Source organism: Cuculus canorus, chromosome 17, assembly GCF_017976375.1.
Source record: "Cuculus canorus isolate bCucCan1 chromosome 17, bCucCan1.pri, whole genome shotgun sequence".
NCBI classification, from domain to species: Eukaryota; Metazoa; Chordata; class Aves; order Cuculiformes; family Cuculidae; genus Cuculus; species Cuculus canorus.
The window spans coordinates 13491770-13517263 of NC_071417.1; the positions used below are offsets into that span (position 1 = coordinate 13491770).

At 52.9% G+C, this 25494-nt stretch overlaps 2 protein-coding genes across 2 annotated transcripts; one reads left to right on the forward strand and one right to left on the reverse strand.

Annotated features, from left to right (window-relative positions):
* The first annotated feature begins 240 nt into the window (after positions 1 to 240).
* Positions 241 to 12413, forward strand: TBX3 (T-box transcription factor 3). The gene is made up of 8 exons (XM_054082234.1): positions 241 to 815; positions 1403 to 1847; positions 3643 to 3910; positions 5075 to 5221; positions 7285 to 7361; positions 8685 to 8842; positions 10045 to 10748; positions 11569 to 12413. Exons 2-8 carry the CDS (start codon positions 1453 to 1455, stop codon positions 12013 to 12015), a joined length of 2196 nt encoding a protein of 731 aa, XP_053938209.1. The 5' UTR covers positions 241 to 815; positions 1403 to 1452; the 3' UTR covers positions 12016 to 12413.
* Positions 12414 to 16990: 4577 nt separating this feature from the next.
* On the reverse strand, positions 16991 to 18766 carry LOC128853922 (uncharacterized). Its single transcript, XM_054082691.1, has 2 exons — positions 18127 to 18766; positions 16991 to 17895 (listed from the first exon to the last, which is right to left on the reverse strand). Exons 1-2 carry the CDS (start codon positions 18566 to 18568, stop codon positions 16991 to 16993), a joined length of 1347 nt encoding a protein of 448 aa, XP_053938666.1. The 5' UTR covers positions 18569 to 18766.
* Between the last annotated feature and the right edge of the window lie 6728 nt (positions 18767 to 25494).

Here is a 25494-nt window from a genome sequence, read left to right on the forward strand (position 1 = left end):
GCCCCCCTTTTCTCCGCTCCCAGCGTGCCCCCGCCGCCTCTCCGGCGCTGCCAGCAGCCTCGGAAGCTCCTCCAGGAGCGGGGAGAGGGAGGAGGGCGCCGGGGGAATGCCCGGCCGGGGCCGGGGGGCGAGGCGGCCCCGAGCGCCCCCCCTAGAGGCGGGTGCTGCCTCCCTCCCCTCTGATCATGTTGACATATTCACACGGCCCGGAGTACTAGTGATGCTTTGCTGCAGCGTTACAGTTTCCGACACCTTCTTTTTATAACTCGGCTCTGTCCCCCTTCCACTCGACCTGTCAGAACCACGCCTATGGAGCCACACAATTGGTCCGAAAGCGTCAAAGAGCCAATCAAGGAGGCTCCAGCTCCCTTGTAACCCACAACACATCCATACAATCTGGTGCACGCAGAGCACAGACTCACAGGGAATTCTCAGAGCTGAGAGGCTCCTTCTCCCTCTCTCTCTCTCTCTTTCTCTTTTCCTCTCTTTCTCCCCCCGCCTTTCTCTTCCTTTCTCTTTCCTTCTCTCTTTCTCCCTCTCTCTTTTGCTGGAGCGGAGACAGTGTAATCCTTCCAGATTTTTTTTTTAGTTTTTTTTTTTTTTTAAAGCAGAGTGAAAAAGAAAGAGAAGGGAAAAAAAATAAAAAAAAAAAAGAAAAGGAGGAGGGTGAAGGAAAGAAGAGATCCTGATGGAAATCAGGGCACCCTGACCAGCTCTTGCTTGGAGAGGGGGGAAAGCGAGGCGGAAACGAGATTTCCCTACAAGTTTTTGCTGCTGAAGGTTGCTCAGGAGCCTTCCTCGGTCGGCGAGGGGGGGTGGGTTTGTTTGCTTCTTTCTGCTTTCCCTCCCTTCCCAGCCTCTGCTCTGCAGCCTGACCGTACGGAGGAAAGGTGGAGGGGTGGGGGGGAGGGGGGGCCGAGAGCCAGCCGCCCAGAAAGAAAACCCAGCGTCGAGCCGCCACTCTCCACCACGGAAGAAGAGAAGGGAGATCGAGACTAAGAGAAAAAAGAAGAAGAAGAAAAAAAGGATCTCGGCTCGTCCAGCCCTTCTGCGGCAACAGGAGCAGACAGCGATCCCGGTGGATTTTCCGCCCCCCCCCCTCTTCTTCGGCGTTTCTTTTCCAGCGCAAGGACTTCCACTCAGGACAAAAAAACAAAATCGCAGAGACTGAACACACACACACAAAAAAGCAAGACTAATAATGAACAATCCTGTTAATCCGCTCTCCCGAGAGCTAGGGATGTGCCCCGGCTCGGGAAGTTGTAGGCTGTAGAAGTTCTGCCTCTCCCCCATGTACTGTGCTGTCTAGAGCTTGTTTTCCCCCACCCTAATTTTTTTTTTTGGTGCTTTATTGCTGTTATTGTTATTATCTTAATTTTTCTTCTTCATGATGTGCTGTTAGAAACCACTCTGGGACTACTCCAACAGTAGGAAGACCGAGGAGTGGAGTGGATGAATATACCGATGAGAGATCCAGTGATCCCTGGGACAAGCATGGCTTATCATCCTTTTTTACCTCACCGGGCACCGGACTTTGCCATGAGCGCTGTGTTGGGACATCAGCCTCCCTTCTTCCCGGCTCTGGCTTTGCCTCCCAACGGGGCAGCCGCCCTCTCCCTTCCCGGGGCTCTGGCTAAACCCATCATGGATCAGTTAGTGGGGGCTGCAGAGACTGGTATCCCCTTTTCTTCCCTGGGTCACCAAGCAGCAGCTCATCTGAGGCCTTTAAAAACTCTGGAGCCAGAGGAAGAGGTGGAAGATGATCCGAAAGTGCATCTGGAAGCCAAAGAACTTTGGGAACAATTCCATAAAAGAGGCACGGAGATGGTGATTACCAAATCGGGAAGGTAGGTCTGGGCTGGGGGTTCGTACCTTCCCCCCCCTCCCCAGCTTCTCCCCTACCCCTCAATCTCTGCACCCCACCCGGCTGCTCTAGAGCGAGGCCCTTTCGCAGACAAATTCCTCCATAAAGCTCCTTTCCCCTGGAATTATGGAAAGTTTTAGGCAGTGGAAGATCCGAGCCCACTGCAGGGAAAGGCTCAAGCACTGAACCACGACCCGGCCCTGCTCAGCGTGTGCGTGTGCAGGGGGGCAGGAGGGTCCCTTCATGGTTCAGCAGCTTAATACTTTCTGCAGACGGCTGGTAGCAGAAAGAAAATAATTTGGGGTTGGAAAAGGAGCTGGCCTGATCTCAGCTCTGCTGCGTGTAGTTTTCCTTCCTTAAGAGAGAGAAAGGGGGAATAAAGGAAAAATTATTTGGAGCTGTGTACGGCTACCGGAGCTGCGGGAGGGCGGGTGGACTCGGTTCACCGAGTGTTTCGCTTGTGCCTGTCTCTCTGCGAGGATCTAGGCTTGACTTTGTGCTGACTAATTGCATCTGGAAACGCACAAAAACCTGACAAAAATACCCAGCGGTGCTGCAGCCGCTACAGGCAGGGAAGGTTTTGCAGCTCCGAGCTGCCTGTCCCTGTATTTATATAACCTTCACGTGGGAATGAATGAACAGACACGGCGTCTGCACCCTCGGCGTTTCTGCTTTTTGTAGGTTTTCCTATCTGCAGTCCCTCTCTGTATTCTCTACTCATTGACATCCGTGCCCTTTTGCAACTCTCCCTATCGCTGTGATGACATGGAGGGAGAAAACCCCCTTCGCACCTGGGTGTTTTTCTCCTTAGAAACCTCCCAAACAGTCGGCGTGTAATTTGCCAGAATTACAGGAGGAAGCCACTCCTGAAAAGCCTTCTTAGATGGCCTTCAGCTGCCTCCAGAGCTTCACCTATTACCAGAGCACCAGTTGCAGACTACATACTCAAGGAAAAAAAAAAAAACAAGCCCTAAGAGCAGCAAAGGGGTGGGGGGAGCAATCCCCTCTCCCATTTTACTGCTTTCCCAAAGTTTTCTCTGTTAATTGCGATCAAAAGTGGTTGGGGTTTTTTTTTGCGCGGAAGCCTCGGCGAGCATTAAGCGCTCTTTACGTGTTTGCAAAGTCATGTGTTTCCTTTTAAGTTGAGATTGCTGAATGCCAACCGCTCGATATAATAAACAGCAAATTTGTGGTATCCTGTTGCAGTGCGGAGCGGGGCTCGGAGGGGAGCGGGCTTTGCAGAGAGCCCTCTGCGCACGGGGGTTATCACCGGGAGGCTGCGGCGCTGCCCTCACTCCAGGCTTCTTTTTCCTCCTTTGCAAAGTGAAAGACTCCCCTATCCGCTCCTCCTCGGCGGAGTGGGCTGTGATAATGCAAAATATTTATTTTATCAGGGCGAGATCTGTTCTCGTTTCTTTGTTTCGCAGGCAAAAAAAAAAAAAAAAAGGAAATAATGAGAGATCTGAGAGCCCTAAATGAGGCTTTGCTGTTTAGGAATGGCAGAGGGTAGGCGCCTGCTGATTTCTAGGGAAACACATACCTCTCCCATCCCAAGGAGCGTTTTCTCCTGAAACTTTTAAGCGTTTGAGAATCCTTTTCGCTGAGGGTGGGGAGGGGAAACCTTTCTGCTGGGACACACGACTTTTCTGAGAGTAGGATAGAAACGCTACGGAGATTCGGGAGCTTATTTAAACTCTGTAATTAATTTAATTTTATTTTTATCTTGTCTTTTTCTTTCCAATCCACCCCCCACCACCACCACCTCTTTCTGCCCATAGGAGAATGTTTCCTCCATTTAAAGTGAGATGCACTGGACTGGATAAAAAGGCCAAGTACATTTTATTGATGGATATTGTGGCGGCTGATGATTGTAGGTACAAATTCCATAATTCCCGGTGGATGGTAGCTGGCAAAGCTGACCCTGAAATGCCAAAGAGAATGTACATCCACCCGGACAGCCCGGCCACCGGCGAACAATGGATGTCCAAAGTCGTCACCTTTCACAAGCTGAAGCTCACTAACAACATCTCTGACAAGCACGGATTTGTGAGTGCCTCTTACACCTTCCTCTGCCCTCCCTCTCCCCTCCTCGCTGCCTGGCCCGAGCGGCGGGTCCTCCCGCAGCTCCGGAGCGCAGGGAAGCCGGGAATACCCCTCGCTCCACGCACACAGCTCTCCGCTTTAGAGTACTCCTTCATTTTTTTCCCCCGTGCTGAGCTCAGGATTAAACATTGGCGTTTATTCTCCGTGCCATTCGGCATTAACTTGAAGGATATATTTCCAGCCCAGTGCAACTCGATATTTTCTCGGAGCTGCGGTGACTTTATTTATCTCTCTATATATTTTTTTAATAAAGTCGATCACACTTTTTTAAGCATAGGAAAATGATATGCATGTGTGTAGAAAGGGCTTAAAGGCCTAAGTGCGCAAACATTTAAATATATATTAATCTGGATAATGTAAAGCAAGCCAGAGTGAAAATAAACAGGGACCTAAATCAGAGGTCAAGTTGCCCATTCATGTCTATCCACTGCTTTACATCTACTGGGTGCGCAGAGATAAAAACTTACCCTAAGAGTGAATTCAAACAAACCTGCTGATAAGTGCCCTGACGATCCTTGCCATTGCTTTCTATTCCTGGGAAAGCTGCTGCCCCGGAGCCGGGGTTGCTGGGGGCGGCCGCGGGATCTCTAATGTGCCGAAGATTGCATTTGCTGGCTGTGATTTGATTAGACGATACATTTTTGCCTTTCGCAGAAGGCCTTAAGTGGATTGGGGCAAGCAATTAGCCCTGGCCGAGGCTCTCTCGGTGCCGGTGCTGTCGGAGCTGCTGCTCTGCTGCTTTATTTTTTAGTTTCACGTTGAAAATAAAAGGCGTTGCGGCCGGAGCCCGAACAGCTTTTCCCCTTTTCCTAGGAGAGCTCTGCTGGGATTTTACCCCCCCTCCTCCTCTGCTAGAGGTCCGGCGGAGAGCCGAACCGCGGCGAGCTGGAGCTGTCAGTGCTTTTTGTTGGATGCTGCAAGGCGTGTGCGTGTGTTTGGAGTGTGCTCGGCGGGGAGGAGGAGTGAGGGGAGGAAGGAGAACGGAAGGCAAATTAGGAGGAGAAAGTGCCGGTGGCTGGGGAAGCGCGGGGCGGGGGTGCTGCTCCAGCTGACCGTCTTCTTTCCCCCCCGCTCTGCCCTCCGCCCCGCCGGCCGCTGCCCCCCCAGACCATTCTGAACTCCATGCACAAGTACCAGCCCCGGTTCCACATCGTCCGAGCCAACGATATCCTCAAGCTTCCCTATAGCACGTTCAGGACCTACGTTTTCCCGGAGACTGAATTCATCGCAGTGACCGCATACCAGAATGATAAGGTAAGGAGATTAAGAGAGGATTTGTTTTACGTGTTTTGGCTTTTAAGAGAGCTTTTACTCCTCATTGTTCCCTTAAAAATCACGAAGCCCATCCCGCTCCTATCTCCCCTCTTTGTCTTTCCCCCTAAACCTTGATCCAACCTCGGGAAGGCGCCGGAGGAGGGGGTCGGGTACTCTCTTAATACCGATCTCGGGGAAAGCAATTAAAAGCGAGGTCTGAGGGGGGCTTTTGAGGTTGGTTTTTTTCGCTCTTCGGTATGGGGAAAGTGGTAGGATGGGGTGGAGATGGCTGCTCTCGGTGTGGATTTAATCTAAGACACAACAGGAAAAAAAAGGAAAAAAACCCAACACCAAAACAGAATCGGCTCCGTGTGTCGAAAGACAGAGGGGGGAGAGCAGCGAGGCTGGAGATTTTGTAATTCTTCTTGGCCTTTGTGCTGTTTTAGCTCCTTTAACAGCAATTGGCAATAAGGCTGGAGTGCACGTCTGGTTCCTATTATTATTATATTATGAAATTTTTTTTTGCATCCTGCAGTGTTTTATGATTTTTTGTGGTGCAAAAATATGCTCTGATCAGAGAGGGGTATCTCGCTCGAGTTTAGCTGCAAGGTCTGTAAGAACCCGTGCGAGGAAGTTTTGCAGCGCTGCAGAGGTTGCCTTTCCATTTCTGCTGGTTTATTGTCGCTTGCGACGGAGGTGGTATATTTGGGAGAGTGGCAAATGGCGAATTTACGATAATTAAGTCAAGCGGGAGGAAGCGAAGGAGCCAAAAAAAAAAAGGGACTTGGATTTATTTTTGCTGTCTTTAACTAACTTGGAGCTTTGCGCGCGTGGAGCGCAGCGGGGCTGGATGCGCAGCGCCCGCTCGCTGCCCCTCGCATCCCTCCCTCTAAAGGATGGCGGGGGGTGTCGGGGGGGGCTGCCTGCACCCTTCTGCCCTCGGTTTCCAAAAAGCCATTTCTCCCTCGAGGCTCGGGTTGTTTCCTTCTCTTTCTGCGGGCGGGCGTTTGCGAGGAAACGGAAAGAAAATGCGCGTACGGAGAGTAGACTTTGATTTGGGAGTTATCAGCAGGGCTGTTGGCCCTTGTCTGTCAGCTGGGGCCGGTTTGCTCCAAGGACAGAAATGAGCATTTTTGTTTGATTGCCATGAAATCGCTTGGAAAGCGGCGTGCGGGAGCGCTCGGCTCCGGCGCTGCGGGTCCTGCCTTGCCGGCAGGTCAGAAAACACGAAATCACCTGGGTTAAAAGTTCTGTTGGTTTATATTTTTTTGAGCAGTGGATTTTCCTGCTCTTTCCCTGATGCCGCGTGTGCGGAGCAGGGGCTCGGGAGGCTCGGGAGCCGCGGCCGGGGCTGCCCCGCACTGCGGGCTCTGCTCCTCGGCTCCTGCTCCCCTCTCTCATTGGAGGGTTGCGGCGCTTCCAGCTGGGAGCAGGCAGGCGGGATTCCCATTCCCGTCCCGCATCCCCATCGCAATCCACCTCCGCGCAGCCTACGGAGAGTTGCGGGGTGCTCCGTTCCCGTCCCCCCTCCAAGGCAGGCAGAAACCAAAGCTCCCTGCCAGAAATCCCGAAGAAACTCCCAAGCATTCACAAAAAAAACCTCCATCCCCCCCAAATTCAGCTGGCTCCTGGCACCCCGCGCCCCGCTGCACACGCACACGCGGAGCATAATGCGATTATACCAAGTATTTTATTATAGCAAGGGGGTGGCTATGAGTCCTTTGCGGTTTAATTACGGCATTTAAAGAGTTTTAAGCGCGGGCATAACTCGCATGGATCGCATTGCACGAGTAAATTAACGCCGATGCGGTGGCAGCAAAGCGGGGCTCTTTCATTGCCACCGCAGCTCCGGTCACTGGGTGTGAGCTGCCTCCAAACTGGCTCGGGAAAACACAGAGATTCACCCCAAAACTGGGGACCTTTGCCCCTGCCCCGCCTGCTCCTGCCGCCGCTGGGGGAAATGAGGAGAGGGCTTATTTTCTCTTGTTTCAGTACAAAAACCTTATTTTTGCCCCAACCCTCACCTATATATATATATATTTATTTTTTCCTCCATCCTACAGATCACTCAATTAAAAATTGACAACAACCCCTTCGCCAAAGGTTTTCGGGACACTGGGAATGGAAGGAGGGAAAAAAGGTGAGTCTGGCTGTAGTGTATGTAGGCGCCTCGTTTAGTTTTCTTGTGTAATGCTCACAACGTGAGCAGAGATCAAATTCACCAAAGCACATCCTTCCCCCCCAAATTCGTAAGGATTTTATAGTTAATAACACTTAACTGATTGCATGGGAATTCTTTCCTGCTCTCCACGTTTATTTTTTACATTGTAGGGGATGGCTGGCCAAAGGCATTCTGCAAATATCACTGGAGACAGAAGTTTCCCTTATTTTTTTCAGAGGAGTATTACATTGTAGTGGGACTGGGAAAGAGAGAGAAATGAGGGCAGAGCTGATCCCTGAGTGAATCCCCTTTGGCATTTTATCAGGGACTGTATTGAAAAGTGGAGGAGAAACATATAAATAAACTGTTTTGACAGAGGTGTCTTGTGGATATGGAAGCAATTCATGATAGAAGATTCTTTATTTTTTCCAAGAGCAACAGGACATGGTTAGTGCCCCAGGTAGGCAGGCAGACAGACAGAACTCGTTTTAATGGGACTCAAGATTTTCTCTAATATTAAAAATTAAAATAGAGAAAGAGATGATTTTCTTTTTCCTTTGATGGGGGATATGTCTCTGTTTTGTTACAGGAGACAGAGTATTTTAGCGATTTGCACTTGGGTATAGATAATGAATAAATCTGTCCATTCCTCTTTTTTTTAATCCTCCCCCTACCAAAAAAAAAAAAAAAAAGAAAAAAAGCAGGGGAGGTGTAATGTAAAACAAGGGGCCTTTTTCCCTGAGCAGCACACATACAAATCCAAACATACACACACACTCAGACACACGCCAGCTCCTCTTGTCCATCAGTGTAAAAATGAAGCCAACGCTGGAGCCACAGGACGGAAATGATTTCTAATTTCTCTCTAAATATAAATAGATTTTTACTCCGGGTTAATTGTTGGTGAAAAGATTACATAAAGTGCCTAACAAAATAACCACTTCCTAGCAATCTTAGCAACCATTAAGATGGCTCATATCTCTGGAACATCCTCGCATTTTAAAAGCTAATCTCCAGGGAATGCTTCTCTCTCTCCTCCGCCCCTTGTCTTTAATATCTGCCCTTGCTGAGGAGCTGCTGGCTGCTTCCAAGAAATCTCCTCTCATTAGCAGCCAAGTCCTGCCTGCAAGAAACATGTCCTCCCCTCCAGGGAATCTTGGCCCTGCGTTCTCCTGCCCCAGTCATCCCCAACTACCAACCCCAGAAGGGGCTGGGGAAGGGATGGGGGGCACTGGGGGGGTTCCAGGGGGGTGCCGAGGGGGTGCCAGGGTCCACTCGCCCAGCGGCTGCGTGTGCCCGCAGGAAGCAGCTGACCCTGCAGTCCATGCGGGTGTATGATGAGAGGCAGAAGAAGGAAAACCCAACCTCGGACGAGTCATCCAACGAGCAGACGGCCTTCAAGTGCTTTGCCCAGTCCTCCTGCCCCGCAGTGCCCACCGTTGGCACCTCCAGCCTCAAAGGTACAGCTGTGCCCCCCGGGGAGAGCCTGGGTGCCTGCTCTGCGGGGGAGCAGATCCTGGCCTGTGCCGCTGCCCTCTGGCACTGGCAATTCTTCCTTACTTCTTTTGTCGTTTCCTTCCTTTCTTTTCTCCTTTTCTCTTTTCTCTTTTGTCTCTCTTTCTTGTCTTTTCTTTCTCTCTTTTCTCCTTTCCCCTCCCTCTCCATCCTTCTTTCCTCCTTTCCCTTTCTCTTTCACGCTCCCCCTCTTTTTCCCTCTCCTTCTCTGTCCTCCTCACTCTTTTCCTCTCCTTCTCTGTCCTCCTCACTCTTTTCCTCTCCTTCTCTGTCCTCCTCACTCTTTTCCTCTCCTTCTCTGTCCTCCTCACTCCCTTCCATTCCTCCCCTCCTCGGTTCAGGAAGGAGGCAGCTCCGAGTCAAGGGAGCAAAGACAGACCACGGGGCAAAAGTTCAAAACTGGAGTCACACCATTAATATTCCTCTCTCAATCTGTTATTAGAGGAAGGATCTTTCCCCTGGATACAGTCCCGAACTTTGTTATAGAAAAGTCACCCTCGATTTCTCTCCGTGCTCGCGTGTATTAATCCGTCGGGGCGGGGGGTGCAGGGGGGGAGGAGGAAACAACCTCTTTTATTTTGTTGCTGTTGGTGCTTTATTCGTTCGTTTCAAGTCCTGCCGAGCTGAGGCGAGGGGAGCCGGGAGGGGACCCAAAAAGCAAACCGGAGCTTCACACCTGGGGCGCTGGAATTAGGAGATGAAGCGCAGAGGAATCCAGCGAAGCCGTGCATGCATTTGGGGAGGAGGAGGGGGAAAAGGGGGGTCCGGGGAGCGATGAAGGCGTGTGTGGTTCTATTCAAAGTCTGCCCGTCGAAAGGGAGGAAAACTTTGGGCAAGTTCTTAGGGAACTCATCCCCGAGGCTGTCCCTGGGGGGGCTCCGCGACACCCCCGAGTCGCTGCTTTGTTTCGCAGCCAGTTTTGCTGTGTGTAACTCGGGCTGGCTTGGATAGGGCGGGCGGTGGGAGCCGGGGGACTGTATTTATTTATATAATAATAAAAAAAAAAAAAAAAAAGAAAAGAAAAGGAAGGATTTACATTTAAATCCCTGTCCGGCCAGGAAGCCGCTCTGCCCCTCTCCCACCCCCCCGGGAGGCTCCGGGCGGCGCAGTGCTGGATCCCAGCCCCGGGCTCCCTTTTGTCTTGCAGATCTTTGCCCCAGCGAGGCAGACAGCGATGCCGACAGCAAAGACGATCCCTTGCTGGAAGCCAACGAGTCGGGCAAAATCTCCACGACCACGGGCCCCGCGGCGGCGCCGGGCAGCTCGGCCGCCCCCCCGGGGGACGAGCCTCGGGAGAAGGGGGGCAGCCCCTCCAAAGGCCACTTCTTTCCCGGGGACTCGGCAGGGAGTCGGAGCCGAGAGAGGACGGAGAAAGCCCCTCCGGACTCCCGGCACAGCCCGGCGGCGATCTCTTCGAGCACCCGGGGGGGAAGTTTGAGCGGCGAAGAACTGAAAAGCCCCCTCAGGGATGGCCCCAAAGTAGATGAGAACCGTCTGCTGGGGAAGGAGCCCTTCGCCCCCCTCACGGTGCAGACCGACAGCGCGGCCCACCTGAGCCAGGGACACCTGCAGAACCTCGGCTTCCCCCCCGGCCTGGCCGGGCAGCAGTTCTTCAACCCGCTGGGCAACGGGCACCCGCTGCTGCTGCACCCCGGGCAGTTCGCCATGGGGGGGGCCTTCTCCGGCATGGCCGCGGGCATGGGGCCGCTGCTCGCCACCGTCTCCGGGGCATCAGCCGCTGTCTCGGGACTGGACAACACGGTCATGGCCACGGCGGCGGCCCAGGGACTCTCGGGAGCGTCGGCGGCCGCTTTGCCTTTCCATCTGCAGCAGCATGTCCTGGCCTCTCAGGTACCGCATCCCACCCCGTACGGCTCCCCACTGGAACTGCATCCCAGAGGAATGGGGTGGGGGGATGCTGGGGCACCCCTTTAGCCTCCCTGCTGCGGGTTCCCCCCTCGACTCTCTCTGCAGGGTTTGGGGGAAAGCTGGAGGTGGGAAAGCCTCGAGGAGGGGGAGCAGAGGGTGGCCCAGCTTGATCTCCCAGAGCGTTTCCACCCTCCCCGCTGTCCCTTTGGTGCTGTGCTCCCTGGGACGCTGCCGGGGTCAGGTCTCCGAGTGCCCCCTCTCCCCATCCCGCGGGGCTGTCCCAGCTCCGCAGGGAGAGCGGTGGGGGAAGATGCAGGGGGCTGCCCCGCTGGGGGGCTGTTGGCTTGAGCTTTGGTGACAGAACACATGCCCTGGTGAAAGAAAACCTCCCCGTGGAAGGGAGGCACCACACAGCCTTTGTCTCGTTTCACTGGGCCACGAGCCCCTGGCCAGGTGGGGGCTGCACAGGGCAGGGGCTGCGTAGAGGGGGGATTTAGCATCAGCACTGGGGGTACAGGTCTTCATCCCCTCCCCTGGGCAGCAGCAGCCTGGCTGCTGTCAGCTCTCCCACTGGTGTGCGCAGGGGATGCTGGGGGTTACACTGTGGAGCATCCCAGGGGATGCTGGGGGGGGGGTTAGCTGTGGAGCATCCCTTGGGATGCCCAGGGAATGCTGGGAGGGTGTACGCTGTGGAGCATCTCTTGGGATGCCCAGAGGATGCTTGGGGGGGGTTAGCTGTGGAGCATCCCTCGGGATGCCCAGGCTGGTAACCCTTTCCTTTCTCTCTCCTCCTCTCCCGCAGGGCCTGGCCATGTCTCCCTTCGGAAGCCTCTTCCCCTACCCCTACACTTACATGGCAGCGGCCGCCGCGGCCTCCAGCGCTGCCTCCAGCTCAGTGCACCGGCACCCCTTCCTCAACGCCGTGCGCCCGCGGCTCCGCTACAGCCCGTACCCGCTGCCCGTGCCCCTGCCCGACGGCAGCAGCCTGCTCACCACCGCGCTGCCCGGCCTGGCTGCAGGCTCTGCCGAGAGCAAAGCGGGAGGGCTGACCGCCAGCCCTGGTTCCGTGCCCTTGGACTCTGCCTCGGACCTCACCAGCCGCTCGTCCACCCTCTCCTCGGGCTCCGTCTCCCTCTCCCCCAAACTGGGGGCGGACAAGGAGGCGGCCACCAGCGAACTGCAAAACATCCAGCGCCTGGTCAGTGGGCTCGACCCCAAGCAGGACAGATCCCGCAGCGGCTCCCCGTAACCCCCGGCCCTCGGGACCGCATTTCAAATCAGTCTCGCAGTGCACTTTGTTTGAAAGAAACCACATCCTCCACCCGCGAGTTGGTTATTTTTTTTTACCCCCCTCTTTTATGTTGGCTTTTTTTTACCCCCCTCTTTTATTTTTTTTCCTCCACTCTTTCTCTTATTATTATTATTTTTTTTAATATAAAATCCCCCAATGTTGTGTGTGCGCTTATCAGCAAAAAAGGTATCTGGCGAAGCAGGGGAGGGAGAGGGTCGGGAAGAGGGGGCAGAGCCGAGGTGGGAGAGCTGGAGCAGTGTGCTCGCAGGGAGCAGGCTGGCCGGGCCAGGTCACGGGCAGGGCTGTGGCATCCTCTGGTCTGGTTTGGTTTTTTTTTAACTGTGTTAAAAAAAAAAAAAAAAAAAATTAAAAAAAAACACCAAAAAACAAACCAAAAAAAAAAAACAAACAAAGGAAAAAAAAAAAAGAAAAAACTGAAACGAAAAATTAAAAAAAAAATCAAAACATATGAATAAAACTTAAGTAAGAGAAGTGATTTTTTTCTTTCCGACAGAAAAGTGTGTAAGTAACGCATATCGGTTCTTCAACAGTTGTTTCTTGGGTGGGTTGTTAATGGCAACCCCCTTAGTCGATATAAAGGGAAGCTGTGTGTTTAAAATATTATTGTGATGTCTGAGAGCCAGGCGGTGGCTTTTTTTGCATGTTCCATAGTAGTCTGCTTTTCTTTTGGGGGGGGTGTATATTTTTATTTCAGTGGGGTTTTGTTGTTTATTTTTAATGCTCATTTCAAATCCCAGGGAAAAAAAATATTATTAATAATAATAAAAACAAAAATAAGACCCTCATCCCTCTACCTTAACCGTCCTCCCTGTAGCAACAACAATAAGAAATGTAGTTCGAAAGGAAAAAAAAAGTGAATTTATTTTATCTAAACACCTCTGTAGCTTGACTGTAGGTTGATCGCAGCTTTCCCTCTTTAATTGTATATGCAATAACAAGGTTTAAACATACTGAGAAGAAGAAAAGAGCGGACACTATTATTAAAACAAAGTATTTATGTAATTATTTGATAACTCTTGTAAATACGTGGAATATGAATACTCGAAATTAAACTTTAATTTATTGATATTGTACATATCTCTGTAAATACGACTGCAGCTGTCTTTTTTTTCCCCACACACTTCTGTTCTTATTTTTAGTCATTTTCATTTCAAGTTTGTAATTCCTTTAAACGTACACCCCGACCCGGAGGAGAAATACCCCTATTTTTGAGGGCTCGCTTTTTCAATCGGAGTTCACCCTGGAAAACCTGAGCTCGTCGTTTTGTAAAGAAGCCGAATGCAAAGGCAAAGCAGAAACAAACAAAATTAATCAAAGACCTTAAAAAAAAGAAAAGAGATAAAAAAGAGCAATGTACCATGGTAGCTTTGAATCCTCGGTTTCCTCAGTGTTCAGAGTGATACTTTCCCTATAAAACATCAACAACAAAATGACATATGTGAATACATGACCACAGGCTTCTCCAGTGGCTTGAGAGAAAAGAAAAAAAAAAAGAATATTCTAGGATTTTCTTTACTTTGTATTATTTTCCCCCATTTCCTTGGTGTGTCAAAACCCCTACCCCACGATGGAGTTTTACTACTGTGCTTATTGTTGTCTTTGTTTGAGTGAGTGCATATTTTCTTGGCTTGAAAGTCAGGTGCTCAGAGCTGGTTCAAAGGAGAAAAAAAAAAAACAACATGAAGGTATATTTTGTGTTATATAAATGTTGAGAAGTTCTTGCTATTTTTTTTTCCTGTAATTTTTTTTTTTCCCCCCTCCTTTTAAAAGTCACTGAAGTTTCAATAAATTTTTATTGAAATGTCTTGGGCGTACTGTGAAATGCCTTCACCCCAACCCTCCCGAAAGCGCCTGGGAGGATGGAGGGGTTGAAAGATATATAACCTTCTCTTCTGCCTTTCTCCTCCCCATCCCCTTCCCTATATTAAGCTATTTCTCCTGGAAGGAGCTGGTAGGAACCAGTCGGGATGGTGTCGTTCGCATTGTTGGTGGGGAAGTACGAGCTTTAAGCAAACTGTTTAATGCACCTTTTCCGTCCTCATCCCTCTCGCTTTTAAAGTCGATCCAGAGGCTACTAAGTCACCTCTTTTAATGGAACAATATTAAGTGGCGTTTGAAAAGTTAATGAGAAAGGCGCAGCCATGCTTTTATCTGTCATAAATTAATAACGCAAAAGTGAAGAATCAGAGAATAGATCGGTTAAATTTTAATGCAGAGCCCTTCTCCAAAGTTTCCAGGTAAAGTGCTCAGGAGGCTATGGTGTTGCGGGGCTCGTTTGCCCTTCCGTCCCGGCAGAGGAATTGGCTTTTCCAGTTAGTTATCACCTGAAAATACGCGATGGGGTTTTCCCCCCTCCCTTGGAATCGCCCCTTCTCGCCTTTAGGCTGATGATAGCTTGAGATTAAGGGAGAAAATAGCCATCCAGGCTGGACCAGTGGCCTGGGAGGTCACTGGGAAGAGAACTAAGGAGAGCTGGCAGCGCCTGCCTGTGCCTTTGCCAGCCCATGAGCACATCCCTTTAGCAGAACATATATATTTCTTCTAGTTAAAGGGATTTTTTCCCCCCCTCCCTTCAACAGTTAGCGGCCCGTGTATTGGAAAGTGATTCATCCTCCGCCAGTAATAAATATTATAAGGATGTACTTCCAGCCCGTATCCTGTGTTATGCTCTGCCGGCCCCTCGGCCCCGGCTCCTGCGCCGCCGCGAGACAGAGCTTCGCAGGGTAAAATTTGCTATAAAGCCTTTCCCCCCCCATTTTTTAACAAGCGGGACCTCCCCATGCACATCCAACCCCGCTCAAGTCCCCTTCACGGTGAGACGGGACCCTTCCCATCCCAGCCTTTGGGGGACAGGACCCCTCCCCTCTCAGGCTGGGATGTGTGTGTGTGTTTGAAACCCGCAGCACTTGCAGCAGGGGAAGGTTTGGGGCTGAACAGGACTTTTTCTCTCCCTCTTCCCTCACTCAAGCTGCTGGAAATGTCACTTGAGCCCCTCCGGGCTGGCCTGGGCGAGCCGGGGGGTTCTGGGGGTGCCAAAAGAGATTCAAAGCACCCCCCCTCGAGCAGCAGGCAGCTCCCGCAGGCAGCTTTTGGGGTGCAGCCCCCAACCCCACTTTTCCACCCGGATCTCCGTCTAATTTATTTGGTTTTTAGAAATGACGGCGGAACCTCTATTTTTTTCTCCCCCCTTCCTCTCGGCTGGACCCCAGATTTCTGTTACAGAGGGAAAGCTGGTCAGAGGGGGGGTTTTCCCTCTTTGTCGAGGGAATTCGCTGCTATTTAGAGGGAAGCAAAGCTCTCGCCAGGAGCCCGGTAGCCTCTCGGGCACCGGCAGCCCCGGGGCGCCGCAAAACCCCAAGATCACGCTTTATTTCTTTTATTTAAAGGCTGTGGGTGCAGCGTGATTGATTTACCCCCCCCCCACACCTCCAATGAGCCTAATGCTGACCTCCCCCTCCCCAATGCCCTTGCAAGAAATCCCAGTACCGCAGGTGTAACTCTGACTTGCAAATGGCTTTATCTCTTGTGTATCTTATTTGTATATAGTAACGTTAATGAGTAACTCTTGTGGCGCTTGTGGAAGGAGGTAAACAGCGAGCAATCTCTCTGGATTATCCTGTCTATTACTCACCTGGCGCCTGTCTTGATATCCTCAATGGTTTTATGGCTGATGCAGGCGACTGGGTGGAGGGCGGGGGGGAGGGGGGGGTCCGGCGGCTGCAGGGAGGGAGGAGCGGGGGGGGGTCCCGCGGGGCGCCGGCGCCACCTCCCGGGCAGCCCCTGCAGCGCCGAGCGGCCCCGAGGGCGCCCACGGGGCGGGGGGGCTCCGCGGCTGGGGAGGGGGCAGCCTTGGCCTTTAGGGAGGCTTTTTCTCTCCCGAAGGGGATCCATACCCGTGGGATGGAAGCGGGGGGGCGAGGGGGGGGGCACGGCATCCAGCGGGAGGAGGTGCGAGGGTATCCTCCCCCTCTGGCTTTATCCGCTGGATTTATAGCTCCGTGTGCAAGTTTTTGGGGAAACAGGGTGATAATAAAGGGGGGTATTACTGCTCTGGAAGGGGGGGGGCACTGGCAGCCTCGGGAGGGGGACAATGGGGGGCACCGACCCCCCCCTCGGAGCCGGCGCTGCAGCTGCCGCTCCGCTCGGCCCACGCTCCGCTATTAGTTAATTATTGATTGATTACAAGTGAAAATTTATTACCCCCCCGGCCCCCTCGCACGCACACACTCTCCTGCCCTCTGCAAACACTCCGAGGGAGGGAGACGGGTTGTTGTTTTTGGCCTTGACAGCTTCCAGGAATATCAATTTTTAAGCTCTTCTGTCGATCTCCCGTACCCTGGCTGCCCTTTTTTTCTTCTCCCCCCCCCGCACTTCTTTCATGTCCCGGCTTAGGGGGGTCCCTCGGCGGCCGCCCCCCCCCCCCCTCTGCACACAGCCGGAGTGCGACAGGGAGCAGCCAGGCCTCGCACATCAAAGGGACCTCTCCGAACCGGGGGGGGGGAAAAAGAAAAAGGCTTGATTTCTTTAACGATTGTTCGTAAAAGTCTTGGAAGCAGGGACCATCCCGCCTCCTCCCTCGCTCCAGGCTACGGGATTGCACCGGGAAGAGATTTTGGGGAAGGGAAAACAAAAAAAAAAACAAAAACAAAAAACCAAAAAAAAAAAAAAAGAAAAAAAAAAGAAAAAGGAAGAAAAAAAAAAAAAAGAGGAGTTGCTTGAAATTTAGCAGCCGCGTGTCTGCAGGAGAGCGCGCACCGGGGAGCCCGAGCCGCGGGGTCTGGGACACCCCCGCTCCCCCAAAGATGCTCCTGCAAGAACGAGTTCAGGGTGAACCTCAAGCGGCTTCGCGTGCCCGGAGGGGGGGAGGAGGGGGGGGCAGGCGGGGTGCACCCCTCTTTCTGCGGCTGGAGCTTTACTCCTGGTGCCGGGAAGCCGTCTCCGAGGGTCCGGTGACCGCGGGTGGGGGGGCAGCTCCGGGGAGGGACAGGCGCTGCCCCGGCCGGGATGGATGGATGGATGGATGGGTGGATGAATGGATCGTTTGTTTGTCGTCTCGGCGGGGTAAATGTCCTGATGTGGCCATCGCCTTCAGGCGCTGGTGCTTGGCAGGGCGGAGGCGAGTGGCCGTGGCACCCTGCGGGCCCGCCCCGCTCGCTGTCACCCCGCTCGCTGTCACCCCGGCCCGGGGGGGGCGCCGGGCGGGTCCGGGCTGGAGGCGCCGGGCTGGCGGGGTTGGGGTGAGCTCCATGGAGAAACGGGGCGGGCAAACCCTCCCTCCTGCGGCACCGGCGAGCGGCTCGCAGCGAACCCCCCTCCCTCGGGGCACGGTGGCACCCCCAGAGCCTTCCTGCCGTCCCCCCGCAGGGAGCAGAGAGCCCCGCGCAGGGACACCCCAGGCTCCCCCCGAGTTATCGCCCTCCCCCGCCGGCCTCTCCCCGTCCATCCCGCGCCTCCGCACACCCTTTACACCTGAACCCTTTCGGTTTGCGGGCGGAGAGAAAAAAACCCAAGGGCAGCCGGCTCGGGAGGGTGATGCACGGGTTCCGTTTGGGGGTTCTTTCCCCCTTCTCAGCCAGCCCCAAATTTCCCACGTGCTTTTCCCCAAACCCGGCATCATAAATGAACAATTAAAGCATGTAAAAACACAGTGAGGGGAAGCCCTTAGCTTGAAGTGGCCGTTCAAGGTGGGGTTGCAGCTCCTGGCTGCAGCGGGTCCTCTGTGGGGCTCGGGAGCTTCATCCTCCTCGCCTGCCATCGCTCCTCCTCGGGAGCTCAGCCCGCAGACACCACCTTTGGGTTTTCCCTTTTCCAATCCACCTATTTATTAAAAAAAAAAAAAAGTAATTATTTTGGAGGAAAAAAATATTTTTTAAACCGCTCCCAGCCGAAAAAAAGAGTTCTACTTCGAGTGCAGGTAACGGTGGGCAGAATTCCTGCTGAATTTCGCCTTGGTCTCACTAAATTTGGCTTTCGCTCACTCCCCGAAATGCAGCCCTTCCCAGAGCAGGACGATTTTCAATGTGGTATTAAAAAAGGGAAAAAAACAACCTTGATGGCAAAGCGAGCTGGGCAGCGCCGAGCCCGACCCGAGCTCACGGACATCCCGGCCCCCTCCTCTCTCGGGGCAGCCCCCCCCCTCCGGCTTCGGATTCTCTCCGTTCCGAAATCCTTCTGAGCCTGATTTCCTTGCAAGCCTCCAAAGCGCCACTGACAAAATAAAGGTAACAAGGAAATTAGCTCGATAAAAAAAGCCAGTGATGCTTCCTCCCCGACCTGCTCCTTCCAGGGGAGCTGGGGGGGAACCGGCTGGGGGGTGGAGGTGGTCCGGGTGGGAGCATCGCACCAACTGGGCTGAAGGATGGGTGAAATAAGGACCCTTTCTTGGGTCAGGAAGGGAGCTGGAAGGATTTGCTCCAAGCTTTTGTGCAAAATGTGGAGTACTGTTGCTGGTCTCTTTGCAGGGAAGGGGGTCCCCGCCGCCCCCCGGCATCGGCTGCCCGAGCTGCTGCTCCTTGGGAAATTCGTCACCCCGATCTACTGGCAGGATTATTTCCCTTCTGCCGCGAAACCTTCCTTAGGCGCTCTCGCATTTATTTTTTCTACAGGTTTCTTGAAAATTATATATATATATATATATTTTTTTTTCCCAGCTTTCCCGTGCTGTCCATTCGGGGCCTTCTCAATAAATTTTTGAGGTGCGTTTTTTAACTCCTCCGCTCTTCTGGGTCCTATTTCAGGCGATTTTCATTCTCCCGACTCCGAGCTAAACAACAAAGACGGGAGTGGGGTGGTGGGGGGAACCCCGAACCTTAAACACAAATGTAAGGCAGGTGAGGGGGCTCCTCTTGCTGGAGCGGGTGGGGGCAGGAGCTACCCCTCGGAAAAGTGAAAAGCTTGTTTTAATGGGCGGTCATTGCTAAATCTCACCTTAGGGCCAAAACGACTCGCGACCCATTGCCCTCCTTACGATGTATTTATTTGTCTCAGTGGCACCAGCCGTCAGTCATTAGTGGGGGGGCGTGGGGGGGGTGTTAACCCGAGAGCCGCACCACCGCGGTGGTCTTGCGGCTCTTTGGTTTGTTTAAAATATGATTTCTCTACAGGAACCCGTCCGGAGGAGGAGGAGGAATAACCCATCCCTGGTGACACACGGAGGGAAACAGGCGTGGGAGCGCAGCGAGCCACGAGCTCTCCGGAACCGCGGCTGTTTCGGGGCTTTGGTTTGAACCCCGAAGGCTTCGCTCCCGGGAAAAAACTGCGGCTTGGGCCAGCAGAGGCTTTATTTAATGAACCTGGCGAAGGGTTTCAATATTCTTAACAATTATAAGCGTGGAAACGAAGAAGCAAAGCTGCGAGAGCAGCCGCCGAAGTCCGCGGGCAGCGAGAAGAGCTGCTGCCGTCCCGTCCCGTCTCGTCCAGTCCCGGGGAGCGGAAAATGCTCCTGGGCAGCAGCTTCCATCCCGTCCCGGGTTGCGGAGAATGCTCTCGGGCAGCAGCTCCCACCCCATCCCGGGGAGCGGAGGATGCTCCCGGGCAGCAGCTCCCATCCCATCCCGGGGTGCGGAGGATGCTCCCGGGCAGCAGCTCCCATCCCGTCCCGGGGTGCGGAGGATGCTCCCGGGCAGCAGCTCCCATCCCGTCCCGGGGTGCGGAGGATGCTCTCGGGCAGCAGCTCCCATCCCGTCCCGGGGAGCGGAGGATGCTCCCTGCACCAGCGCTCCGAGGGCTGTGTTGCCATGCACTTATGTCTGTGTCTGCAGACATCCCACACGCATAGCTCCGGAGCCTCTCCGTAGCTGTATATTACTTTATTCAGGTATAGCTCTCTCCGTAAATAAGTACAAAGCGCTAGGCAGATTTATAGATTTCAAATATTTGTATAGTTAAAATATTTATATCTGTGTGCCTTTACAGAAAGGTAGCGCGAAGAGGTGAGGCTGTGCGCGCATTCCTCTCGTTCCGCGCACGATGCGCGCGGTGCAGGGCAGCGGGCACGGTGTGTCCTGTCCCTCGCAGCCCGCACACATCCCCGTCCCGGCTTTCCCAGGCTCTGTCCCGCCTGGCCGAGCACAGCAGTGCCGGGAGGCTCTAACTGCTGTATGGGGTATCTGTGGCTCGGTGTGAGCTTTGCGTTCTCTTCGCCGTCTCCCGCGCCGAGTAATTTCATCTCCGCAAACAGCATCTCGCTGAGCAGCGCTGGGCTCTCCCACCGCCGCCGGGGCTGATTTGGGGGACCCTGCTCTTCGCCCCTCGGGGGGTGGGAGCCCCCCCGCCCCGGTGCTTGTGTTCACACCCCTTTTACAACCGGCTCTCCGGTTTGTTCCCTCTTCCAAATGTTTAACTGGGGGCGGGGTGGGGAAGAGAGATAAAACATACATTTAATCCTCTTTTTTTTTGTTTCACCCCCCCAGCTCGGCTCCAAACTTCTGTTGTCAAAGGGATGGAGCGAAGGGTGCGAGAGCCCTTCCCCGAGCGCAGCCCCGGCTGACTCCGGGAGCCACAAGGCGGGCAGCGACCTCCATCCCCGCCCCGAAATCCCCAAATAATGAACCTGGGGAATAATGAACGACATGGAAGCGGTGGGCAGGACCCGGGTGCCCCGTGCCGGCAGCCCGCCCGGTTAGGAGGAGGAGGAGGAGGAGGGGGAGAAGGTGCCCCGCTGCTGGGGGAGCCGCCGGGGTCCCTGGAGCCGGGGCCGTTCCGGGGCCGCTCCGCCGCTCCTGGAGTGCCACCTGGTGGGGACAGCCCGGCACCGCGGGCTGGGCTGGGCTCAGGGGGTCCCCCCCCAAGCCCCCCGCCCCGGGAAGGGGCTCCGCAGGGCTGGCAGGGAGAGAGGGGCAGCGGCAGGAGAGGCTGTGCGCGCTGGGCATCCCCAGCTGCTCGGGCACGGGGGCTGCTAAGGGTGCAAAGAGCAGCACTAACCAGGAAAAGACAGGAATTGAAAGTGTTTCTGCTTTAGAGACTGAGAAAGAAGAGCTTCTTCTGGAAATGCTGCGTGCCCACCCTCCTTCTGTTCACTTATAATCACGGGGGGGGGAGCTGAGAGCACGTGTGCGAGACCGCCGTCAACACTGGCGCAACAGCTCCTGGTGGGGCTTTCAGTGGAGTCCAAATGAGAACTCTGGTTCTAGGCATTCACAGGGAAGCGGAATTAGGCTGGTGGGGTTTTTGAACCTCCCAGAGTTCTACAGGTGTGTACGGTTGGGCTGGAGCAGGAGGGCTCTTAAAAGGAGCCGTCACACTCCCCAAGCTGCACCCGCGGGCTGGTTTGTGCGGCACAAGGCCTCCCTTGCTTTGTCTCCTTGGGTATCTGTTACCCTCCCTCACATATCCACATGCACACATGTACTGAGCTATTTTGATTCCATGTTTTTGTCTTTTCTTATATGCTAGCCTCGCCACTTGCTCACTCATACGCACTTAAATGCACGCACACACGAACAAAACCTTTTAACGCTTTGCTATATAATTATATTCATTCTAGTTGTGTTACACTTTGTGCTCTCTCTTACACACACAGAGCTTCACAACGAGCTTGTCTTATTATATCCTTATTTCTGTTTTCTGCCTCCTCATTACAAAACTATTCTGCACGAGAAATCACCGTTTTGCATGATAAACACCGCTCTGGGCCAGAGATCAACTTACTTTGGTGGAACTGGGGGCATTAAAATGTGAGAACAAGGATGTAAAAGCAGGAAGACATGCATCAACCTTCAGGGTAAACAATGGGAATGATATTGATTGCCTTTTAATGTGCAGTGGTCACACAATGGGGAAGAAAGCCTTCCCAGGGAAAAAAAAATACCACTTGCCCCCTCCTAAGAAACCGGTAGCAGACACACACGTTTCAGTGAAACTTCTGGACCAGTGCAGACGGGACCTTAACTCAGGGCTCCTATAGGGACGTGGCTTTCCAGATCCAGCGGAGCTTCCAAATAAAGTGCTGTCCTACTTTCCAACTGTCTTTGATGGGTGATGAGAAATGCCCATTGTCCCTGCCCAGGCTGGTGCGTGCTCTCATTAAGGCCCTTGAATTGTGTGTGTGCATGTGGCGTTAGAGCTGTTTGGCAGGGAGGGGTGGACAGAGTTTCTGCTAAAGGTAATTCCGGTGTTTCAGCAGCCTGAAACATTTCTGAAAGAGTTAAACTCTTGGAGCCTCAATGTTTCCAGGAGCAGTGGGTAGGGGCAATAGGATGGTCCTTGTGCAACTGCATCGAAAATGTTTAGTGAAGCTGCATGAACAGAGCTCTGGGGGAATCCACAACTGCAGTGATTTCACTGAGAGCAGAAGGATTAATTTGAGATGTATCAAATTAACTTTGCTTTGCTGCCTGGGTGTTGGGTTCTGATCCAAATTGACAGGAGTTAGGTAATCTGGAAAACAGCCATCCCTGCCTTTCCTTAATGAGTTATCTCAAGTCCAAATCACTTCATTTTCAGTGAGGTTAGTGTAATGCATGAGAAAAAGTGTCAGGAAACATGAAGGCACAGCTGCTCTTTCCACTTGGGTAGCTGTGATCGCTTTGAATAATGGATATTCTGTTCAGCTCCTTTGAGGGGAACTTTGGGTCTCCAGCTCCTCACTAAGAGGAGGCACACTGATTTATCATTTATTTATTGGTTTATAGCCCCGTTTTATGGGTAATCAATTGCTGCTTTTTCAGCTTCCTCTTAAATCACATCACCTCGGTGCAATCAGGAGGTGAGACCACTCCAAGTGCACAGAGGTTTCCCTTCAAAAACTATTTCCATCAGATTATTAGGTGTTAATGCGAGCGACTGATGGAAGAAATAACAAGCAGGGTCTGATTTGGCTGTGTATTCTGGGTCCGGGCAAACACCTTAGTGCCAGTGCCCCGAAGACATGGTGAAGGAGGGTGATGTTTTCTAACCAGCTTTCATGGCTCAGGGATCTCAGTGCTTTCCCCAGCCCTCCTCTCAGCACAGCGCACATCAGGCTCACCTCACTCTCTTGCATTGAAACAAGCTGTGACAGCAACGACACTCATTTTGGGCCTAAACCCTGTTTCTCACAGAAAAATAGAGGGCGGATGACCTGTAAGTTGAGACAGCAAAGGCTTCGGAGACTGCCCTTTATTCCTACCCTAACACTTGAACACCCCCCCAAATGCCTCCCAACCCTTGAGCAGGACCCAGCATGTCTCTGGTCACGGGCCCAAACCAAGCATAGCTTCGTGCAGCCACGCCGCCATCTCTGCGAGGCCTCTCCTCTTGGCACGGTGCTACCCCCGTGCTGCAGACCTCAGGGGCTGCACCTGTGCCCACCATCCCCCAGCGGGAGCAAAGGGGAATCAGCTGCGATTGATAGAGTTAAAATTAAGGTGTGAACGTCCTGCAAGGAGGAAGGAGGCTCTGAGTCTTTATAAGCTTGATTCAGGCCAAGGGAGGGTCTTTTCCAGAAGGCTGCGGTGTTAGGAGAAGCATGAGGGGCTCTTGAGAGCATCTGTGGTGATTGCAACAGGGAGCTCTGGATTCGCTCTGGAGGTAGGAGGCTGTGTGGGAAGTGATGGGGATATGGTTGTTGGTACAGTACTTGAAAAGTTCGACGTGCGGTTTCTTTGCCGCCCTTACGAGCTGTCAGGCTGGTGTTTTGCTGTGTTAGCTGTGCCCTCCCTGTGTCTTGGAGGGCTCTGGGGACTTGGCGTTTCTGTTTTCCGCTTCTCTGGGTGCCAGAGCGATGAAGAAAGACACGAGCAATGTGATTCACGTAGAACGAAACGTGGAGGAGAAAGCCGCTCTGTGTAAATTTGCGATTTGTGTGTGTGTGAAGACCTGAGGGAAGGGGCACCGGATGGTAGAGGCTCCCTGGGGCGTTGCTTCTCCTCTGTGAACTGCTAGATCACCCGGGTCATTTGGCTGATGCTGGGTCTGCTGGCCTTCATCTCATGGCTGTGAGTGCTGGTCAGGTGAAGGGTTAAAGAATAACAGGAGGTCCGGTTTTTGCCGTGGTGCCCAAGGTATCAAACTGGCTTCCTTCCCTGCTGAGGCCCTTCCGGGCCTATTCTTTCTTGTCTGTGGGACTCAAACTAGAGCTAAGCAAGCCCAACCTGGTTTTTGGTCCCCAGGTGCCAATGAGTCCTTGCAGAGAGCTTGTGGCCAATCTGTTCTGCACCTGAAAGCAGATGTGAAATGATCTGAGTTGTACATGGGGTCCTGTAGTATCAGTCTCTTGTGCTCTTTGATTTTTGGAGTCCCTTGGCTGGAGAACAAAGGAGGCAGCCTGGATTTTGGGAGGATGTTGAAACTCGGGGAAGAGTGTGACAAAGATTCTGCTCCAGAGTCAGGAGTATAGCTGGAAGGGAAGGAACTTGATAAACGAGTGACACAGTGCCTCTAGCTGGCCTGGCAGCCTTTTATCATCCTGCATTCATCTGCCAGCCTGGCTGGTCCGTTCAACACCTGCTTTCTTATGTGAGAAGTCCCCAGACTACCTATGGTGTTCTTTATTTTTAAGGACCTCAGTCAATGTATAATTTTCCATTCTTGGCAAGGCACACCTCGGTAAATCTGGGACAGACATCTGCTGATAAGGACTGCCACTTGGGGCTGTGGGTGCTCTGGGGCATGTACTGTCAGTAAGCAGCACACAGGAATACGGTGGCAGTTTGATAGGAGCTTCTGGGTGCTACCTATGGTCTTGTTCAGTCTGAAAGGGAGTAGGAATAAGTATTGCTTTTAAGAAACTATTCCCAGGGGACTGCGGTCACTTGGCTCTAAAGCACCCTGTTGCCCCCTCTAGAGATTTAATGCAGCAAAATGAAAAATCCTTGTAAGAGCGTGGAAAGACTGTGTGGAGCCATCTCATTTTCTTGTCTTTTCTTGTTAAGCCTTCCTATTCTCCTACTGTAGCTTGAAGCTTTGGCTGAATATTCTTATGTGTGTCTCTATAAGTGGGCTTCCCTGGTTGGGAGGTTTAACTGCAAAATGGGTTGGGAACAGAGGCAGTGATATGCGCTCTGCCTGAGCGGAGTCTTGAATCAAGGTCTCCAAATCACACACAGAATGGTAGAGGCTTTATCTGAGGGCCTCCCTGCAGGTCTTTGAGGGTGATCAGCCTTTAATGGGCCCAAGACAAACAGAAACACTGGGATGTGCTGTGTCTCCTTGGTTGTCTAGGTCCAACAGAGCTCTAAGGTCATGTTCTTTAGGCTCTTTCATACATACTCGTCTTGGATGTGGAGAAGGTGATGGAGACAGTACTGACTGAGGAATGTGAAGCCTGTTCTGACTGGATTGATGCAGTTCAGGCAGACCAAACCTCTCCTGACATTTGGGATTAGGAGCAAGTCTGCCCAAAACCAGGGAGAACTGATCTTGAAATTGGTCCCAGTTTCATCCAGCTAACCTGTTGTCTGGTGTTGGAAAAGAGTGTGTAAAATCAACCTGATCTCG